The sequence below is a fragment of the Oncorhynchus mykiss genome, chromosome 2 (assembly GCF_057628025.1).
Source record: "Oncorhynchus mykiss isolate SJ-2025 chromosome 2, ASM5762802v1, whole genome shotgun sequence".
In the NCBI taxonomy this organism is placed as follows: Eukaryota; Metazoa; Chordata; class Actinopteri; order Salmoniformes; family Salmonidae; genus Oncorhynchus; species Oncorhynchus mykiss.
Genome location: NC_143023.1, coordinates 53,391,478 through 53,408,549, shown reverse-complemented (window position 1 = coordinate 53,408,549; position 17,072 = coordinate 53,391,478). Strand labels below are relative to the sequence as shown.

General features: G+C 45.7%; 1 protein-coding gene across 1 annotated transcript in view; it reads left to right on the top strand.

Annotated features, from left to right (window-relative positions):
- Nucleotides 1-723: 723 nt before the first annotated feature.
- The window catches only part of crabp1a (cellular retinoic acid binding protein 1a), a 33,376-nt gene continuing 17,027 nt past the window's right edge, over nt 724-17,072 (top strand). Inside the window, exons 1-2 of the mRNA XM_021564834.3 lie at nt 724-845; nt 7,671-7,849. Of these exons, the coding sequence (XP_021420509.1) occupies nt 776-845; nt 7,671-7,849 (249 nt within the window). The 5' untranslated portion in view covers nt 724-775. The remainder of the gene's footprint in view (nt 846-7,670; nt 7,850-17,072) is intronic.

Genomic DNA, 17,072 nt, shown 5'->3' with positions numbered 1-17,072 from the left:
CAATAAGTTAGGATGCAATGAATAAAGGATTTCCATTTCCAACCATATGGTAGTGGGTTAACCATATCAGAAGATTTTGCCATAAGCATGGAAGTAAACTAGATTGCGCCATGAATAAAAACTATTCCCATCACAATACACAATCACTAACTGGAAGTATCAGACATGACTTTAAAATGTTAATTCCATCAGAAAATGTAAGTGATTACCATACCAACAATATGAATATTTTACATGAATAAAAAAAAATCACACATGCTTACAAAGGTTATCATCTCGGTTCTGAATGCCATTCTGGGTTAGGGAATGACAAATTTGGTGTGTTCTGTCTAGTCTCAGAACAGATTGTGTGAAATGTCTTAGTTAATAATGGGACAGGGCTTCTAGGGGGAGGGACCTATAGTTATTCAGATTAAAGACACTTGCTATAACTACTGACAGAGACAAGGTCAAAACTGACACTAGAGAGAGAGAGAGTCAGAGAGTGAGACGACAACTGAGATAGAGGGAGCAAAAAGCAGACAGTAAGAAAAAGGTGTGTATATGAAGAATAGAGACACTTGCTTTATCTCGTGGCACAGAGGAAGTTGAAGCTGCTCCAGAAAGGGAGATACAGAAAGGAGAGAGAGGAAGATTGAGAGAGGCAGAGGTTGTGAGTGGAGAAGAGAGTGCAAAGCAGAGGAAAGGAGGCGAGTGAGAGAGAGAGGGTATAGGAAGCACAGAGAGTGGAGCAGGTTCTTTGCAGGCACAGCCTTTACTGTCAGCCCCAGCAGAAATGCCCAACTTTGCCGGTACCTGGAAAATGAAGAGCAGTGAGAATTTTGACGAACTTCTCAAAGCCCTCGGTAAGCCCCTTCTTGACGTTTTGTCTCTCTCATCCCTCTCTTTTTTTTCGCCCGTTCTTTTTTCAATAGCCTGCACAGTGCATCCCTGCATGAGCTTTATCCATCATGTGCATTTAAAAAAAAACATTTGTATTTTCCTTGGGCATTGCTTCACTTCCAACAATATGCTATTGTCTTATTTCATCCAAACGATGAGGGAGGGAGAGCATACAAGCAAGCTGTAGCGGGAAAGCCTTCAGCTACAGGAGATGTCAATTATATAGACATGGGTATTGTTATCGCCGGGGTCCGGCTGCATGTGCATGGGAACAACATTACTCATGTATTAGCGTTTAAGTAGGGCATGCGTTAGCAGTGTCAGTGGAGGTCTTCATGGAATTCTCTCCTCTTCTGCTTTTTGTGTTTTTTTTTCTCTCACTTGCTTTTTTCCCTTGCTGATCATTGTGATGGTTTAGAATTGGACCAGTTTATCTGGGTCATTCATTTGTGTGGCTGGGTCTTTCTGTGTCTGGACTGTAAGTACTATGCTGCTCAAGCAATGAGACCACACTGGTCATATTTTGGTTTTGGGTGAGAATATTCCATATGGGGCTGTTTGGGTTTGTTTGTTGCTCAGAGGATAGCTTTGAGTTGTGAGCACCATTAAACAGTTTAACAGTTAGTAACCCGACGGGTGCGTGTCATCAAATTGGCTCAGGGGGCCTATTAAATTATTAACATAAACATGTTACGGTACTATATTTCCAGGTACAAATTCAGTTCAAACCAGAAAAAGTATCAATCTATAACTTGAAAACTGCCCAACCCTTTTCTATTCATGAATTGTAAATAAATTACCTGAATTGAAAGAAAATTTGACCCCCTTGTTCTGGACCTGTATGAGTCCCTCAGCTTAACTAAGTTTGTTTAATATGCAAGCTGCAGTTTACTGACCTTGCTTAGCCTCCACCAAACAGATCCTGTGAACCACTCCGAGCTTTGATTACATTTTCCTTGTGAGATATCTACCAACCCAACACAGCACAGTTCAGCTATGACCCAATGGGGACCATTCTTCGTGATTATGATTGTATGGTTCAGAGAGATTGCATGCATTCGGTCTGTTCTGCGTTTCGTTCAGTCGTGCCCACAATCTCTTAAGGATCGGACCCTTTTTTTAACATTTTCACCTAAAATGACATGCCCAAATCTAACTGCCTGTAGCTCAGGACCTGAAGCAAGGATATGCATATTCTTGATACCATTTGAAAGAAAACACTTTGAAGTTTGTGGAAATGTGAAATTAATGTAGGAGAGTATAACACATTAGATCTGGTAAAAGATAATACAAAGAAAAAAACATGCGTTGTCTTTTTTTTGTTCCATCATCTTTGAAATGCAAGAGAGAGGCCATTATGTCACTTAGGAGTCTAGGCACAATTTACATTTTGGCCACTAAATGGCAGCAGTGTATGTGAAAAGTGTTAGACTGATCCAATGAAACATTGCATTATTGTTCAAAATGTTGTATCAGTATGTCAAATCGGAGGGCCTGTGCTCCGGACCTCTGGCAGTCTCTATGGGGGTGCTACAGGGTTCAATTCTCGGGCCGACTCTTCTCTGTATACATCAATGATGTCGCTCTAGCTGCTGGTGATTCTTTGATTCACCTCTACGCAGACAACACCATTCTGTATACCTCTGGCCCTTTGTTGGACACTGTGTTAACTAACCTCCAGATGAGCTTCAATGCCATACAACTCTCCTTCCGTGGCCTCCAACTGCTCTTAAATGCAAGTAAAACTAAATGCATGCTGTTCAACCGATCGCTGCACGCACTTGGCCGCCCATCTAGCATCACTACTCTGGACGGCTCTGACATAGAATATGTGGACAACTACAAATACCTAGGTGTCTGGTTAGACTGTAAACTCTCCTTCCAGACTCATATTAAACATCTCCAATCAAAAATCAAATGCAGAATCCGCTTCCTATTTCGCAACAAAGCATCCTTCACTCATGCTGCCAAACATACCCTCGTAAAACTGACCATTCTACCGATCCTTGACTTCGGCGATGTCACTTACAAAATAGCCTCCAACACTCTACTCAACAAATTGGATGCAGTCTATCACAGTGCCATCCGTTTTGTCACCAAAGCCCCATATACTACCCAGCACTGCGACCTGTATGCTCTCGTTGGCTGGCCCTCGCTTCATACTCATCGCCAAACCCACTGGCTCCAGGTCATCTACAAGTCTCTGCTAGGTAAAGCCCCGCCTTATCTCAACTCACTGGTCACCATAGCAGCACCCACCCGTAGCACGCGCTCGAGCAGGTATATCTCACTGGTCACCCCCAAAGCCAATTCTTCCTTTGGCCGCCTCTCCTTCCAGTTCTCTGCTGCCAATGACTGGAACGAACTGCAAAAATCTCTGAAGCTGGAGACTCTTACCTCCCTCACTAGCTTTAAGCACCAGCTGTCAGAGCAGCTCACATATCACTGCACCTGTACATAGCTCATCTGTAAATAGCCCATCCATAGCCCATCCAATCTACCTCATCCCCATACTTTATTTATTTATCTTGCTCCTTTGCACCCCAGTATCTCAGCTTGCACATTCAGGGCAGACACAGCAGGGGTTCAAACTGTAGAACCCAGGTCCTACATAAAAATGGATTTCATCAATCAAAATTATGCTCAATTATATCTCTGGGACCCTCAGGATGACAAATCAGAGCAAGATTACTGAATGTACATTATCTAACTTCAGAGGTGAATGCATCAAACCAGTTGCCGTGATAAAAGTTTTTTGTTGTTGTACACTCTCCTCAAACAATAGAATGGTATTTTTCACTGTAAATTTCACTTTGCTCCTTTAAATTGGACAGTACAGTTAGATTAACAAGAATTTAAGCTTTCTGTCCATATAAGACATGTCTATGTCCTGGGAAATGTTCTTGTTACTTACAACATCATGCTAATCACATTAGCGCACGTTAGCTCAACCATCCGGTGGGGGGGGACACTGATCCCGTAGAGGTTAACCACAACTGCCCCTGCAGATCATTAATTTCCTTTTGCATTAGTGCCTGGTTAACTGAGAGCCGTGCATCAGCCTAATGTGGATTCCGAAGCGGCTCTGCCTGTTTCTAACTACGTCCCTTTAATCATCTGTTAACTCGGAGGGAGAGGGTGCACGGTGGACCATGATGCCGGTTTCTTCACCATGGCAGCACGGAACATGCAGTGCTGTGTGCAGCTTAGTGCTATGACGGGATGTTAGCGTACATACGCAATAGCCTGGTCCATAGTTGGTTAAGGTTAAGACTACTGTTACACCAGATGCTAAGTGCTGAAACCCACTGGGCAATTCAATGTCTAGTTTTGAATTCATGTGAATTCAATGAGGAAAAAAATATTTAAAAAAGGCCACCATGTCATTGGATTTAGTGTCACGTTCTGACCTTTATTTATGTTTTGTATTTATTTAGTATGGTCAGGGCGTGAGTTGGGTGGGCAGTCTATGTTTGTTTTTCTATGTTTTGGGGCAGTTCTATGTTTTCGGCCTAGTATGGTTCTCAATCAGAGGCAGGTGTCATTAGTTGTCTCTGATTGAGAATCATACTTAGGTAGCCTGGGTTGCACTGTTTGTTTGTGGGTGATTGTCTATGTTGATGGCTTGTTTCAGCACAGGTCTCATTTTGTAGCTTCACGGTCGAATTTGGTTTATTGTTTTTGTTACTCGTTTGTATAGTGTTCAGTCTTTCTTTATTAAAGATTTTACCATGGACACTTACCACGCCGCATATTGGTCCTCTGATCCTTCTCGCCTCTCCTCTTCAGACGAAGAGGAGGACGGCCGTGACAGAATCACCCACCAACCAAGGACCAAGCGGCGTGGTAGAAAACAGCGACGACAGCAGCAGCAGCAGCAGCAGCAACAACAGCGGCCGGTATCACAGGACTCCTGGACATGGGAGGAGATACTGAACGGAGAGGGACCCTGGGCACAGGCTGGGGAATATCGCCGCCCCAAAGCAGAGCTGGAGGCAGCGAAAGCTGAGCGGCGGCGATATGAGGAGGCAGCACGGCAGTGCGACAGGTACGAGAGACAGCCCCAAATTTTTTTGGGGGGGGGGCACACGAGGGGTGGAGCTAAGCCAGGTAGCAGACCTGCGCTCACTCCTCGTGCTTATTATAAGCAGCGAGATACTGGGCAGGCACCGTGTTATGCGGTTAAGCGCACGGTGTCGCCAGTACGTGCCCATAGCCCGGTGCGCTATGGGACAGCCCCCCGAGAGTGTCATGCGAGTGCGGGCATCGAGCCAGGGCGTATGGTGCCTGCTCAGCGGGTCTGGTCGCCGGTACGCAGTTTTGGCCCAGGGTATCCTGCGCCGGCTCTGCGTGCTGTGTCTCCGGGGCGCTGGGAGGGTGCAGTGCGTCCTCTGCCTGCGCTCCGCTCGTGCCGGGCGAATGTGGGAATGGAGCCGAAGGGAGAGGTGCGTGTAGTAAGCACTAGATCTCCCGTGCTTACCCACAGCCCGGTTCAACCTGTGCCTGCACTCTGGACGGTCCGGGCTAGAGTGGTTATCCAGCCTGGGGAGGTGGTGCCAAGGTTGCGCACCAGAGCTCCAGTGCTCCCCCACAGCCCGGTCCTTCAGGTGCCTCCTCCTAACCCCAAGCCTCCTGAAGGGCTCCCCAGCCTGGTGGTACCTGTGGCAGCCCCACGCACCAGGCTGTCTCTCTGTCTCCTCCCTGCAGGTGGTCCTGTCTGTCCGGCGCCTCTGCCGGAGTCTCCCGCCTGTCCGGCGCCTCTGCCGGAGTCTCCCGCCTGTCCGGCGCCTCTGCCGGAGTCTCCCGCCTGTCCGGCGCCTCTGCCGGAGCCTCCCGCCTGTCCGGCGCCTCTGCCGGAGCCTCCCGCCTGTCCGGCGCCTCTGCCGGAGCCTCCCGCCTGTCCGGCGCCTCTGCCGGAGCCTCCCGCCTGTCCGGCGCCTCTGCCGGAGCCTCCCGCCTGCCCGGCGCCTCTGCCGGAGCCTCCCGCCTGCCCGGCGCCGCTGCCGGAGCCCCCCGCCTGTCCGGCGCCGCTGCCGGATCCCCTCTGTCCCGAGCAGCTGCCCCTCTGTCCCGAGCAGCTGCCCCTCTGTCCCGAGCAGCTGCCCCTCTGTCCCGAGCAGCTGCCCCTCTGTCCCGAGCAGCTGCCCCTCTGTCCCGAGCAGCTGCCCCTCTGTCCCGAGCAGCTGTCCCTCTGTCCCGAGCTGCCCCTCTGTCCAGTGGGGTCATTGAGAGGGGTGGTCATGCTGAGAAAGCCACGGAGGCGGACAATAAGGCGGACTAAGACAATGATGAGGTGGGGTCCGCGTCCCGCGCCAGAGCCGCCACCGCGGACAGACGCCCACCCAGACCCTCCCCTATAGGTCAAGGTTTTGCGGCCGGAGTCCGCACCTTTGGGGGGGGGGTACTGTCACGTTCTGACCTTTATTTATGTTTTGTATTTATTTAGTATGGTCAGGGCGTGAGTTGGGTGGGCAGTCTGTTTGTTTTTCTATGTTTTGGGGCAGTTCTATGTTTTCGGCCTAGTATGGTTCTCAATCAGAGGCAGGTGTCATTAGTTGTCTCTGATTGAGAATCATACTTAGGTAGCCTGGGTTGCACTGTTTGTTTGTGGGTGATTGTCTATGATGGCTTGTTTCAGCACAGGTCTCATTTTGTAGCTTCACGGTCGAATTTGGTTTATTGTTTTTGTTACTCGTTTGTATAGTGTTCAGTCTTTCTTTATTAAAGATTTTACCATGGACACTTACCACGCCGCATATTGGTCCTCTGATCCTTCTCGCCTCTCCTCTTCAGACGAAGAGGAGGACGGCCGTGACATTTAGGTTAAAAAAAAAATAAAAAAATACGAAATTCCCTTATGTTTACTTTTTTCAAATCCAATCAGTTTTCCATGTTGATTTAATGTCATCACATTGAATTTTTGTTGTTGAAATGATGTAGAAACAATGTTGATTCAACCAGTTTTTGCACAGTGGGAAGTATCTAAATCTCTTCATGATCAATGCATGTTTGAGGGAAGCCATAGGGTGAATGTCTGGGAGTGAGTCCTCCTCCTTGAATATCCCACAATCTAACCGTCAGTCTGTATCTGTGGCCATTTTGCCTGCAAGATAATGACAGTGTAGGGAGAGACCAGCAAGACCTGGTAGGGCTGATTCAGACAGTTGGAAGGACGTAGGGGTGGCCAGACAGACTTGCAAAGTGGCACAGGGCACGCCAAAGCACTCCCCTCCTGCCAGGACTTTGCCATGCTTCTTGGTCACTGCTTTACACAGCCAGCCACCAGATTCTCCGAAACCTAATTCAGATCTGGCCCTGTCACACAACAAGTGTTGTTTTTTTTCCCCTCGGGGCAATCAGGCCAAATACTTAATCTCTTGCGCAGACCGGAGTGCCAATAATTCCTCCGATTTCTCCTCAAGTTTTCAGATTTGTTACCACAGAGCACTTACCAGAAGAACAATGCTCTACTATTATGGTTTATCACTTTTAATTGGTGTCTGTTGAAGAAAAGCTATTCCTCATTCAGTTGGCCTATCATGTTTTTAAAAATAAGGAAATATACATGATTAAGTAGCCAGGAGAAGAGAAAGTCCATAAAGAGTGAGAGAGAGGTAGGGCAGTGTGGGATGGTGAGAGAGGGGTCAGGTCGAGGACTGTTTTGGGGTAAATCTGGTCCAGACGGATCTAGGCAGTGGGGGGTGTCTGTCTGTCTGAATCAGGCCTAACTCCCTCCTCCTACCCTTCCATTCCCTTCTCCCTCCCTGGTCTCTGCTGTGCCCATCCAGGCGTGAATGCCATGCTGAGGAAGGTGGCTGGGGCTGCTGCCTCCAAGCCTCACGTGGAGATCCGTCAGGACGGGGAGCAGTTCTACATCAAGACATCCACCACCGTCCGCACCACCGAGATCAACTTCCACATCGGCCAGGAGTTCGACGAGGAGACGGTGGACGGCAGGAAATGCAAGGTAATGTGGAAAGGGTATCCTCCATTGTGCAGTACATGTCGCCTCTTAATAAGTATAATGCACACTGATTTAAAAACAATTATATGACATGAAGTCAGTCATAAAGAAGTATTCAACAGATTTTGGCAAATTACACATAATATGCCCATATTTATTTTTCTACTTGTTAGATAAACACTGCTATTAGGGCACATTCTTGTTCAGTCCAATGGCTTACTTGACTACATCTAACACACTAAATATGAAAATACTGGCAGAGAACTGTGATCACATTGCCAGATTCTGGCAATCTAATACCTTATGCTAATTGTGGGATTGAAACTCTCTTCACTGGAATCTTGCCTGCAGATTTCCTATATATTCAAACATTTATTTCTGAATACAGTTATACAAAAGTATACAGACCACCTGCTCTTTCCATGACATAGACTGACCAGGTGGATCCAGGTGAAAGCTATGATCCTTTATTGATGTCACTTGTTAAATCCACTTCAATCAGTGTACAGTCGTGGCCAAAAGTTTTGAGAATGACACAAATATTAATTTTCACAAAGTTTTCTGCTTCAGTGTCTTTAGATATTTTTGTCAGATGTTACTATGGAATAATGAAGTATAATTACAAGCATTTCATAAGCGTCAAAGGCTTTTATTGACAATTACACAAAGTTGATGAAAAGAGTCAATATTTGCAGTGTTGACCCTTCTTTTTCAAGACCTCTGCAATCCGCCCTGGCATGCTGTCAATGACCTTCTGGGCCACATCCTGACTGATGGCAGCCAATTCTTGCATAATCAATGCTTGGAGTTTGTCAGAATTTGTGGGGTTTTGTTTGTCCACCCGCCTCTTGAGGATTGACCACAAGTTCTCAATGGGATTAAGGTCTGTGGAGTTTCCTGGCCATCGACCCAAAATATTGATGTTATGTTCCCTGAGCCACTTAGTTATCACTTTTGCCTTATGGCAAAGTGCTCCATCATGCTGGAAAAGGCATTGTTTGTCACCAAACTGTTCCTGGATGGCTGGGAGAAGTTGTTCTCTGAGAATGTGTTGGTACCATTTTTTATTCATGGCTGTGTTCTTAGGAGAAATTGTGAGTGAGCCCACTCCCTTGGCTGAGAAGCAACCCCACACATGAATGGTCTCAGGATGCTTTATTGTTGGCATGACACAGGACTGATGGTAGCGCTCACCTTGTCTTCGCCGGAGAAAATTACTTTACCCCAGTCCTCAGCAGTCCAATCCCTGTACCTTTTTCAGAATATCAGCCTGTCCCTGATGTTTTTCCTGGAGAGAAGTGGCTTCTTTGCTGCCCTTCTTGACACCAGGCCATCCTCCAAAAGTCTTCACCTCACTGTGCGTGCAGATGCACTCACACCTGCCTGCTACCATTCCTGAGCAAGCTCTGTACTGGTGGTGCCCCGATCCCACAGCTGAATCAACTTTAGGAGACGGTCCTGACACTTGCTGGACTTTATTGGGTGCCCTGAAGCCTTCTTCACAACAATTGAACCGCTCTCCTTGAAGTTATTGATGATCCGATATGGTTGATTTAGGTGCAATCTTACTGGCAGCAATATCCTTGCCTGTGAAGTCCTTCTTGGGCAAAGCAATGATGACGGCACGTGTTTCCTTGCAGGTAACCATGATTGACAGAGGAAGAACAATTATTCCAAGCATTGCCCTAGTTTTGTAGCTTCCAGTCTGTTATTCGAACTCAATCAGCATGACAGAGTGATCTCCAGCCTTGTCCTCGTCAACACTCACACCTGTGTTAATGAGAGAATCACTGACATGATGTCAGCTGGTCCTTTTGTGGTAGGGCTGAAATGCAGTGGAAATGTTTTTGGGGATTCAGTTCACTTGCATGAAGGACTTTGCAAATTATTGCAATTCATCTGACCACCCTTCATAACATTCTGGAGTATATGCAAATTGCCATCATACAAACTGAGGCAGTAGACTTTGTGAAAATTCATATTTGTGTCATTTTCAAAACTTTTGGCCACGACTAGATGAAGGGGAGGAGACAGGTTAAAGAAGGATTTTTAAGCCTTGAGACAATTGAGACATGGATTGTGTATGTGTGCCATTCAAATCAAATCAAATTTTATTGTCACATACACATGGTTAGCAGATGTTAATCCGAGTGTAGCGAAATGCTTGTGCTTCTAGTTCCGACCATGCAGTAAGTAATTTAACCTAACAATTTCACAACAACTACATTATACACACAAGTGTAAAGGAATGAATAAGAATATGTACATAAAAATATATGAATGAGCGATGGCCGAACGGCATAGGCAAGATGCAGTAGATGGTATAGAGTACAGTATGTACATATGAGATGAGTAATGTAGGGTATGTAAACATTATATAAAGTGGCATTGTTTAAAGTGGCTGGTGATACATTTGTGACATCAATTTTTCATTATTAAAGTGGCTAGAGATGAGTCAGTATGATGGCAGCAGCCCCTCAATGTTAGTGATGGCTGATGGCCTTGAGATAGAAGCTGTTTTTCAGTCTCTCGGTCCCCGCTTTGATGCACCTGTACTGACCTCGCCTTCTGGATGATAGCAGGGTGAACAGGCAGTGGCTCGGGTGGTTGTTGTCCTTGATGATCTTTTTGGCCTTCCTGTGACATCGGGTGGTGTAGGTGTCCTGGAGGGCAGGTAGTTTGCCCCCAGTGATGCGTTGTGCAGACCTCACTACCCTCTGGAGAGCCTTACGGTTGTGGGAGGAGCAGTTTCCGTACCAGGCGGTGATACAGCCCGACAGGATGCTCTCGATTGTGCATCTGTAAAAGTTTAGGAGTGTTTTTGGTGACAAGCCAAATTTCTTCAGCCTCCTGAGGTTGAAGAGGCGCTGCTGCGCTTTCTTCACCACGCTGTCTGTGTGGGTGGACCATTTCAATTTGTCAGTGATGTGTATGCCGAGAAAATTTAAACTTTCCACCTTCTCCGCTACTGTCCCGTCAATGTGGATAGGGGGTTGCTCCCTCTGCTGTTTCCTGAAGTCCACGATCCACCATCTCCTTTGTTTTGTTGACATTGAGTGTGAGGTTATTTTCCTGACACCACACTCCGAGGGCCCTCACCTCCTCCCTGAAGGCCGTCTCGTCGTTGTTGGTAATCAAGCCTACCACTGTAGCGTTGTCTGCAAACTTGATGATTGAGTTGGAGGTGTGCATGATCACTCACTCATGGGTGAACAACAGGGAGTACTGGAGAGGGCAGAGAATGCACCCTCGTGGGGCCCCAGTGTTGAGGATCAGCGGGGTGGAGATGTTACCTATCAGGAAGTCCAGGACCCAGTCGCACAGGGCGGGGTCGAGACCCAGGGTCTTGAGCTAAATGACGAGTTTGGAGGGTACTATGGTGTTAAATGCTGAGCTGTAGTCGATGAACAGCATTCTTACATAGTGGTAGGCTTGATTACCAACAATGACGAGACGGCCTACAGGGAGGAGGTGAGGGCCCTCGGAGTGTGGTGTCAGGAAAATAACCTCACACTCAACGTCAACAAAACTAAGGAGATGATTGTGGACTTTAGGAAACAGCAGAGGGAACACCCCCCTATCCACATCGATGGAACAGTAGTGGAGAGGGAAGCAAGTTTTAAGTTCCTCGGCATACACATCACAGACAAACTGAATTGGTCCACTCACACAGACAGCATTGTGAAAAAGGCGCAGCAGCGCCTCTTCAACCTCAGGAGGCTGAAGAAATTTGGCTTGTCACCAAAAGCACTCACAAACTTCTACAGATGCACAATCGAGAGCATCCTGGCGGGCTGTATCACCGCCTGGTACGGCAACTGCTCCGCCCTCAACCGTAAGGCTCTCCAGAGGGTAGTGAGGTCTGCACAACGCATCACCGGGGGCAAACTACCTGCCCTCCAGGACACCTACACCACCCGATGTTACAGGAAGGCCATAAAGATCATCAAGGACATCAACCACCCGAGCCACTGCCTGTTCACCCCGCTATCATCCAGAAGGCGAGGTCAGTACAGGTGCATCAAAGCTGGGACCGAGAGACTGAAAAACAGCTTCTATCTCAAGGCCATCAGACTGTTAAACAGCCACCACTAACATTGAGTGGCTGCTGCCAACACACTGACACTGACTCAACTCCAGCCACTTTAATAATGGGAATTGATGGGAAATGATGTAAATATATCACTAGCCACTTTAAACAATGCTACCTTATATAATGTTACTTACCCTACATTATTCATCTCATATGCATATGTATATACTGTACTCTATATCATCGACTGTATCCTTATGTAATACATGTATCACTAGCCACTTTAACTATGCCACTTTGTTTACATACTCATCTCATATGTATATACTGTACTCGATACCATCTACTGTATCTTGCCTATGCTGCTCTGTACCATCACTCATTCATATATCCTTATGTACATATTCTTTATCCCCTTACACTGTGTATAAGACAGTAGTTTTGGAATTGTTAGTTAGATTACTTGTTGGTTATTACTGCATTGTCGGAACTAGAAGCACAAGCATTTCGCTACACTCGCATTAATATCTGCTAACCATGTGTATGTGACAAATAAAATTTGATTTGATTTGATTTGGTATTCCACTTGTCCAGACGGGTTAAGGCAGTGTGCAGTGTGATTGCGTCGTCTGTGGACCTATTGGGGCGGTAAGAAAATTGGAGTGGGTTTAGGATGTCAGGTAGGGTGGAGGTGATATGGTCCTTGACTAGTCTCTCAAAGCACTTCATGATGACGGAAGTGAGTGCTACGGGGCGATAGTCATTTAGCTCAGTTACCTTCGCTTTCTTGGGAACAATGGTGGCCCTCTTAAAGCATGTGGGAACAGCAGACTGGGATAATAATTGATTGAATAAGTCCGTAAACACACCAGCCAGCTGATTTGCGCATGGTCTGAGGATGCCATCTGGGCCGGCAGCCTTGCGTGGGTGAATGGGCAAGACAAAATATCTAAGTGCCTTTGAACAGGGTATGGTAGGTAGTAGGTGCCAGGCGCACCGGTTTGTGTCAAGAACTGCAACGCTGCAATGTTTTTCACACTCAACAGTTTCATGTGTGTATTGTCGTGAAATTATTGTAATCGAAAGGAGAGACCTTTACATTTCTTCAAAACAAGTCAACTTTATTATTTAATTGCTGCAGTAATGGAGCTGGTCGGTAACCACCCCTGGAGGTGATCACTGAGAACTCAACGAGTGGATTTGAGCCACATTTTTATAGCGAATTCCATCCTCCTGGAGGTTCATGACAAACAACAGATGTATGGAATGGGTCACAAGGTTACTAATAATTAACCCATAGGGTTTAATAGGAATGCACTCATTGGCTCACCGCTCAATCTCAAAAACAAACACAGGCCACCCAACTCCGAGTTTGGTGCCAGAAGCTCAAAGCACAATCAGACTTGGAAGAGGAGTGTTGATTGTGTTGGGGATTACCACATTAGTGTGGTGGGTAGGTAGGGGGGAGAGGGAGTTACTGTACATTTGGAAATGGGGAAATTTGGCTTTCAGTGATGGGATGGATTTGGGTTGGCAAAATATGGGGGTTGAGCATTGGGTAGGGTGGCAGAGCTACAGAGACTGGGAAAAGTGTGCTCTGGGGTTCCCTGAGTGTCACGATCGTCGTAATGAGCGGACCAAGGCGCAGCGTGATTGAAGTTCCACATCTTCATTACGGTGAAACTTTAAACAAAAACAATAAACCAATAACCAAACGTGAAAGTAGTGGTGCACATGCACAAACAATGGCTACCTAAATATGATCCCCAATTAGAGGCAACGATTACCAGCTGCCTCTAATTGGGAACCATACAAAACCAACATAGAAATATTGAGGTAGAACACCCCCTAGTCACGCTCTGATGGTCAGGGCATGACAGTACCCCCCTCCCAAAGGTACGGACTCCGGCCGCAAAACCAGGGCATGGGGGGATGATAAATAAGACTGGTTGAAAGTGTGTGTGTGTGTGTGTGTGTGTGTGTGTGTGTGTGTGTGTGTGTGTGTGTGTGTGTGTGTGTGTGTGTGTGTGTGTGTGTGTGTGTGTGTGTGTGTGTGTGTGTGTGTGTATCTGTGATTGTGACAAGGCTATTAGGGTTTTCTTTTTTCCTTTTGAGTAGCGTTTCCATGAAAAATATACATTAACATGGCTGACTTATTAATATCATGCTGACGTCCGAGAAAGTGGATTAGAGGGCTGACATATATGAGATAGATGGGGCCTCTCTCCAAGCTTTGGCCCTTCGGGGAATTCTTAAGCCTTTATTTGGAATGAGCAGGTCACGATGCCACGTCAGCGCAGATAAACTGTGACTCAGCCATATTCATCGAATACAAGGTACTACACCAGTCCCCGGTTATAGGCTGCTTTTCCACGAGGGTTGTTGCATGTCATTTCAGCAAGCAATGACATTCACCATCTCAGATTGTTCTGAAATCATTTTTGCAGTTTTAAACAGATAAGTTTAGCATTCCTGCAGCCTTTTTTTATTTATATAATTTGATCTCTGAGAAATTAAGCTAATTGATTGCACCCAAATTGGACATTTAAATTGATAGGTTTCATAAAATATTTTTTTACCCCTTTTTCTCCCCAATTTCGTGATGTCTAATTGGTGGTTACAGTTTTGTCCCATCGCTGCAACTGCCGTACATACTTGGGAGAGGTGAAGGCGAGAGCCATGTGTCCTCCGAAACACGACCCTGCCAAGCACTGCTTCTTGACACACTGCTCGCACCAGCGTGTCTGAGGAAACATTGTACAGCTGGCGACCGAAGTCAACTTGCAGGCACCCGGCCTGCCACAAGGAGCACTAGAGCGCGATGGAACAAGGAAACCTCGGGCTGCCAAACCCTCCCCTAATCCGGATGACGCTGGGCCAATTGTGCGCCGCATCATGGATCGTCTCAAGCACTGTGATGCAATGCCTTAGACCACTGCGCCATTCGGGAGGTCCACAAAAAGCCACCGCCCACGCTAAGAACCCAATTCTGAATTTTCTTATCCACTGTCCACACTCAGTTTTACCCATATCAGATTTGCACATTCCCACTGTAGCCTCTGTAGTTGCACACAGATGCAATGCTCATTTCCTGGCATTGTTACTTAACATTTTGGGTTGGATGTCATGGTAACGCCAGGTCACGTGCAAAAAAGCCACATCAGAGCAAACATCAAAATTGTATCAGGTTTGAGATCCACGTACTGTGCTTTCGGAAAGCATTCAGACGCTTTCCCTTTTTCCACAATTTGTTACATTACAGCCTTATTCTAAAATTCATTAAATAAATGTTTTCCCTCATCAATCTACACAAAATACCCCACAACGAGAAAGCGAAAACAGGTTTTTATAAATGTTTGCAAAAAAAACAACATAAATAACTTATTTACGAAATAACTTATTTACATAAGTATTCAGAATCTTTGCTATAAGACTCGAAATTGACATCAGGTGCATCCTGTTTCCATTGATCATCCTTGAGATGTTTCTAAAACTTGATTGGAGTTCACCTGTGGTAAATTCCATTGATTGATCATGATTTGGAAATGCACACACTTGTGTCCTATAGTTGACAGTGCATGTCAGAGCAAAAACCAAGCCATGGGGTAGAAGGAATAGCTCTGAGAGGATTGTGTCAAAGCACAGATCTGGGGGAGAAGGGCCTTGGTCATGGAGGTAACCAAGAACCTTATGGTCACTATGATAGAGCTCCAGAGTTCTTCTGGGGAGATGGGAGAACCTTCCAGAAGGACAACCATCTGCAGCACTCCACCAATCGGCCTTTATGGTAGAGTGGCCAGACGGAAGCCACTCCTCAGTAAAAGGCACATAACAGCCCACTTAGATTTAGCCAAAAGGCACTTAAAGGACTCTGACCATGAGAAACAAGATCTGATCTGAAGAATCCAAGATTGAACTCTTTGGCCTGAATGGCAAGCATCACGTCTGGAGGAAACCTGGCACCTTCCCTACGGTGAAGCATGGTTGTGGCAACATCATGCTGTGGGGATGGTTTTCAGCGGCAGGAACAGGGAGACCAAAGATGAACGGAGCAAAGTATAGAGAGATCCTTGATGAAAACCTGCTCCAGAGCGCTCAGGACCTCAGACTGGGGCAAAGGTTCACCTTCCAACAGGACAATCATCCTAAGCACACAGCCAAGACAACATAGGAGTGACTTTGGGACAAGTCTCTGAATGTCCTAGAGTGGCACAGCCAAAGCCTGGATTTGAACCCCATCTAACATCTCTGGACAGACCTGAAAATAGCTGTGCAGCGACGCTCCCCATCCAACCTGACAGAGCTTGAGAGGATCTGCAGAGAGGAATGGGAGAAACTCCCCAAATACAGGTGTGCCAAGCTTGTAGCATCATAGCCAAGAAGACTTGAGGCTGTAATCGCTGCCAAAGGTGCTTCAACACAGTACTGAGTAAAAGGTCTGAATACTTACTGTATGTAAATTAGATATTTCCATTTTTTTATTTTGAATACATTTGCAAAAAAAAATTGTGTGTAGATTGATGATGGGGAAAAAAATGTAATCCATTTTAGAATAAGGCTGTAACGTAACTAAATGTGAAAAAAGTGTGAAAAAAGTAAAGGGGTCTGAATACTTTCTGAATGCACTGTATGGATGTGGTATATAAAAAAAAGATTAGATTCCATGTGTTTTTTTTCTGTTTGCACATTAGGGAAAATATCAGATTGGTATCAGATATGGAAATAATCTGCAATTTATAATTTTGTGTCCCCTTGATATTTTAAGTAGAAATTGTGCTCCAATATTGTATTTAAAAAACAAAAACCTGTTATATTAAATAAAGTGCCCTTTAATATAGACCACATAGACAATTCAATAAATATTTTTTTTTAATGTGAATAAACACCTAAATTGCTAAAGTGCCAAAAATCAGCCCTCATCATGACTTCTAGGAAGATTTTAACCCTTAACCCACCATCATTATAAAGGCCTAGTTACGCAATTTCTGAAGATTTTAATGTATTTCATGTAATTGATTCATTAGATCCCTCATTTTACGGTAAACCCTGGTATGTGAACTGAACTCTCGTTTTAATATGGTTAAACTATTCCTTTTGAAATGATTTTTGCAAAAGAAACATTGAACATATAATACTCAAATCATAGTGTAAAAACAGGTGAGCTGGTCCTACTCTTTTTTGGCCATTTGCTGG